General features: G+C 34.4%; 1 protein-coding gene across 1 annotated transcript; it reads left to right on the top strand.

Annotated features, from left to right (window-relative positions):
• The first annotated feature begins 2,924 nt into the window (after window positions 1-2,924).
• Window positions 2,925-4,358, top strand: LOC128033866 (60S ribosomal protein L8-3). Its single transcript, XM_052622347.1, has 2 exons — window positions 2,925-3,401; window positions 3,841-4,358. Exons 1-2 carry the CDS (start codon window positions 2,962-2,964, stop codon window positions 4,181-4,183), a joined length of 783 nt encoding a protein of 260 aa, XP_052478307.1. The 5' UTR covers window positions 2,925-2,961; the 3' UTR covers window positions 4,184-4,358.
• The last annotated feature ends 395 nt before the right edge of the window (window positions 4,359-4,753 follow it).

The raw sequence follows: 4,753 nt of genomic DNA on the forward strand, positions 1-4,753 counted from the left end.
ATCAATTGACGTACTTCACGATGTCATATATTTTTAGTTCACCCAATGCTAACCTTTAGTATTTAAAAAAAGAAGAAACTTTTGCATGTTATATGGGCACACAAGAAGAGACCACCGAGTAAAAAAAACACATCAACCAACTATAACAATTGTTAAGTCATCCAATGATATAATATTATTAACTAATGATATAGATTTTAACCAAAAGAAAAGATAATAGATTTTAATTGTAAAAAAGAAACTACCATATTTGGGTTTGCAACTCTTTTTTTCTTTTATACTTTCACTAAAGATTATTTAATTATCATTTTTAAAATTTTATTGAATTTAACAACCTGGAGATCCATTCGGAAGAAGAAGACGGAAAAAAGAGAAATCGTATTGGTGGGGAGATTGATTCATCTGCTACTAAGATGATAGCTTGGAGGAGAATGTTCCCTTGAGGGAACAGACTATTGGAAGGAAGCCAAGGACTAAACACCCAAATGTTCCACTGTCACCAAAATAGGAGAATAGGAAAATGAAGGAAGCTAAAGTTTCTTTCAAAACATATTGGGAAATGGAGAAAGATGAGAGGATGTAAGGATGGGGGAGAGATTATGAATAGTTCTGGACATTATATTAAAAAGAATAAATATGATAGATAATGTTAAAAAACCTAAAAATATATAAAAAGAAAAGAAGTAGTATTTTATTAAATACGAAAACATGTGAAGGAAAAGTAAATAAAAGTATTTGGTTTTTATTTCTCCTAACATTGACTTTTAAAGGTTTTTTGTTTTTCAAATTTTATTTAAAGATATTTTTAATTTTATAAAATAAATAATATTATTTATTTTTTAACCAGTTTTAAACCGATTGAACTGAAAATAGGTGATTTGATCGATTCGATCGTCAGTCCGAATCCTAAAACATTGACCCTATCAAATAATAAAGAGAAAGAAAATTATTTTTCCTTTCATTTTTTTTTTATCTTTCTTATCAAGTACACTTATGAAAAAAAAATCATGTTTTCACCCTTTCTAGTTTTTCATTTTTTTAAATTTCTTTCTACTCTACAAAGTAAAAGGCACAATAAAAAAGACAAGAAATCTCACATAAATTCATGAAAAAAGAAACTTGGTTAAATCCCACATCAACCGACTATAACAAACGTTAAGTCTTTATATGTCACTCATCTGCATGCCAGGTATGTGAGGTGAGCATTGCCTAAGCTCTATTGCATTTAAAAGGACATTTACTTAAGTGTTGTGTCGGCTTTTTAAATTGTAGAATCGAGCTGATAAGTAGGATAATTGCTTAAATGTGTTTTTTATTCAGGGCTTTTGTGGTTTCTTAATATTGTAATCTTTTCTTCATAATTTCTTTTTTGGTGTGCTTTTCCTTTTGTCTGCCTTCATGGTAGAATCAAAGCTTATAAGTAGTATAGTTGATTTTTTGTTGTTTTTCTTTGAAGCGTGTTTTTTATTAAGAATATATTATTTAGGGGTGTTAGCTTTACAAAAAAAAAAATGGAAGGCTGATATAGGCTCAAGGCAAAAGCTTCAATGGGACTTGGTTGAATAAAAACATGGAAGAAGTGTTTCCCTCAAGGGAGAAAGTATTCGCTTATGAAAGAAGTGCATTTCTTAATCCCTTTGCAGGAATTACGTTCTATGGATGAAAAAGATTAGGTTTAATTATGAGTTTAGTTATTCTAATATGATGAAATTTAAGAATTAATTCCCATACTTTAAGTAAATCTTTCTAGTAGAAGAAAGAAAGGACAATTTGGGCACTAATAACCAATGACAAATTAAAGCTTTGAGTTGAACCTTGTTTCATCACCTTAGCACCTTACTTAGCAGGAAAAATAGCTTTGTGGATGAGTGGATATAAAAAGGCTTACAACCATTTAATATAGTTTGGTTGATGTGGGATGTAACCAAGTTTTTGCTTCATGAATTTAAGTTGGATTTTCTCTATGTTGTATGCTTCAACAAACATGCTAAATATTGCAGATCCATCCACTCTAGGAACCACGAGACTCGAAGTTTACAATCAAGTCCCTTGGCTCAACTCTCAACTTGGAACGGGCAAACCAGTGTTAAAACAGCTCGAGATCCAACTCAAGCAAAGCCAAACCCGCATTCCATCACCTTAAAACCTCCTACTCAGGTTACAAGCTCAAGTTACCAAGCTCGGCGACCAATAAGGAGAGAAAGGGCTATATATACAATTAGTCCCTTTTGATTTTGGTCGATGTGGTATTCTCTTTCTTTCGAGGATGCTTTTACTTGTTGAGGTGATGAGTTTGTGAACTTCATGGAAAAGTTTAAAATGAAGATTTGGAGAAAAACTAGGCAATAGGTTTTACATAATTTGTGAAGAAATTCATCCTGAGTTAAACATAATTCTAATTTGAGACGTTGATTTCAATATATAACATTGTCATTTTTCCCCATCCAATTCGGATCTGAATATCAATGCCTTTTATTTTATTACTATAATTTTATATTCCGCCACCCAAATAAATTAAAGTAATGTATCATACCGAACATTTCATCCCATAATATTACATCCTCATAATCTCATTACATAATCTTAGATTTTTGGTAATATCACATTACAAAAATCACGTTGTTTGCTGGATTGGGCCATGTTATTCACGAAGCCTGTTTTCTCTAAGTATTTATGTTGTGGATGTCTTATAGTTTTGGACTTCTTCTAGTTGGTTTTAGGGTTATAATAAAATCCAGCAGATTTAAATAATAAAAAGAATTGCACTTCATATGCCCATCTGGCCCAACCCAAATTTTTGTTTCTTTCCCAAAATCAGAAGCCCAACAACAAAAACCCTATAAATCATCATTTATACATCATCGAGCAAACCCTAACCCTCAACCTCCATTTTGCCCATTTCACTGCCCTCCCTAGATCGTCTCCAAGAGAGATCTCCACATTCACACACACATTCACTGAATGGGTCGAGTCATCCGAGCTCAACGTAAGGGTGCTGGTTCCGTCTTCAAGGCCCACACCCACCACCGCAAGGGTCCTGCTCGTTTCCGCAGCCTCGACTTCGGTGAACGAAATGGCTACCTCAAGGGTGTTGTCACCGATGTCATACACGACCCTGGCCGTGGCGCTCCTTTAGCCCGTGTCGTCTTCCGTCACCCTTTCCGTTACAAGAAGCAGAAGGAGCTTTTCGTTGCCGCCGAGGGTATGTACACTGGACAGTTCGTCTATTGTGGTAAGAAGGCTACTCTTGTGGTCGGAAATGTATTGCCTCTTAGATCTATCCCTGAAGGAGCTGTCGTTTGCAACGTCGAGCATCATGTCGGTGATCGTGGGGTTTTCGCTAGGGCTTCTGGTGATTACGCTATTGTTATTAGTCACAACCCTGATAACGACACCACCAGGTCACTGATTCTTGCTATGCTTTAACTTCAATTTTGATTTGGATATGATTGATGCCTGATTGTTATTTGGATCTGTTATCATTATTGTCGTATATTATTTTAGTTATTGCTTATCCTATGTATATAATTTGCAATAATTATATGTGCTCATATATAGGCCTACCTCGTGAGAAATAAAGAAAACATATTGGATGTGAAGGACTGGGATTGACCTAGCTTGAACTATGAATTGATGTAATGTAAAAAGGAATAGCATCTCTTAGGTAGACTAAACCTTCTACTGAGGTTTTAGTTGGATGGGTTGACTTAGATTACTATTTTCGTTCTTAGATGTGAAATATCATTTTCTTCACAGGTTCAAGGGGATGGTAACATGGTTGGGGAAGTGTGGATTAATTAGTTGTTTTGGTAGTGAGACTTTTGGATTGTAATTTTACAGGATCAAGCTTCCATCTGGTTCGAAGAAGATTGTTCCAAGTGGTTGTCGTGCCATGATTGGGCAGGTTGCTGGAGGTGGTAGGACTGAGAAACCTCTGCTTAAGGCTGGTAATGCTTTCCACAAGTATAGAGTGAAGAGGAACTGCTGGCCTAAGGTTCGTGGTGTGGCTATGAACCCAGTTGAGCATCCCCACGGAGGTGGTAACCATCAACACATTGGTCATGCTAGTACAGTTAGACGTGATGCTCCACCTGGACAAAAGGTTGGTCTTATTGCTGCTAGGAGGACTGGTAGGCTCAGAGGACAAGCTGCTGCCACTGCTGCCAAGGCCGATAAGGCATAATAGGATACTAGTTGTTTTGGCGTTTATAATTACATCAATGACTGTTAAAGCACATTTAAGCTAGAAATTTTGTTTGAAATTTCAGATATGGTACTGTTTTGGAGTTTGGATGACAGTTGTTTATGTTTTCGAGTTTGGGTTTTTATGTGAAAGTGTTTTATGCCAGTGTTTCCAATCATTGTTCTATTCGTAGCTTCCATAAGGATTTGGTTTACGATTACATAATGTTTTCCTAAATGGTTGGTTATTGACGTAATTGAAAGTTTGAACAGTTAATATCTAAATGAAGAATGACACACTGTTCAAACATATATAAGCAACTTTCAATTTCCTTTTTATAGAACATCTTCCAAAATTTGTAATATGTTTATATATATATATTTTTTATGTAAGGATTGATACATATAGAGTTTGATTTTTTTTATGATTATACATATCAAACTTTAATTTTTAATTTTAGTTAACATGTATACATAAGTATTTTAATTCAATTATACATACAAAAAAATGAACACATTTTATATTAGGTAAGTATAGTTATTTGTATATGTAACATGTAAACATAAAAAT

Source organism: Gossypium raimondii, chromosome 10, assembly GCF_025698545.1.
Source record: "Gossypium raimondii isolate GPD5lz chromosome 10, ASM2569854v1, whole genome shotgun sequence".
Classification (NCBI taxonomy): domain Eukaryota; kingdom Viridiplantae; phylum Streptophyta; class Magnoliopsida; order Malvales; family Malvaceae; genus Gossypium; species Gossypium raimondii.

Excerpts from the sequence above, each read along its gene's own strand:
- LOC128033866 (XM_052622347.1), top strand. The coding sequence starts at position 2,962 with ATGGGTCGAGTCATCCGAGCTCAACGTAAGGGTGCTGGTTCCGTCTTC. Across the intron at positions 3,402-3,840 it reads CCTGATAACGACACCACCAG|GATCAAGCTTCCATCTGGTT; the intron begins GTCACTGATTCT and ends GTAATTTTACAG.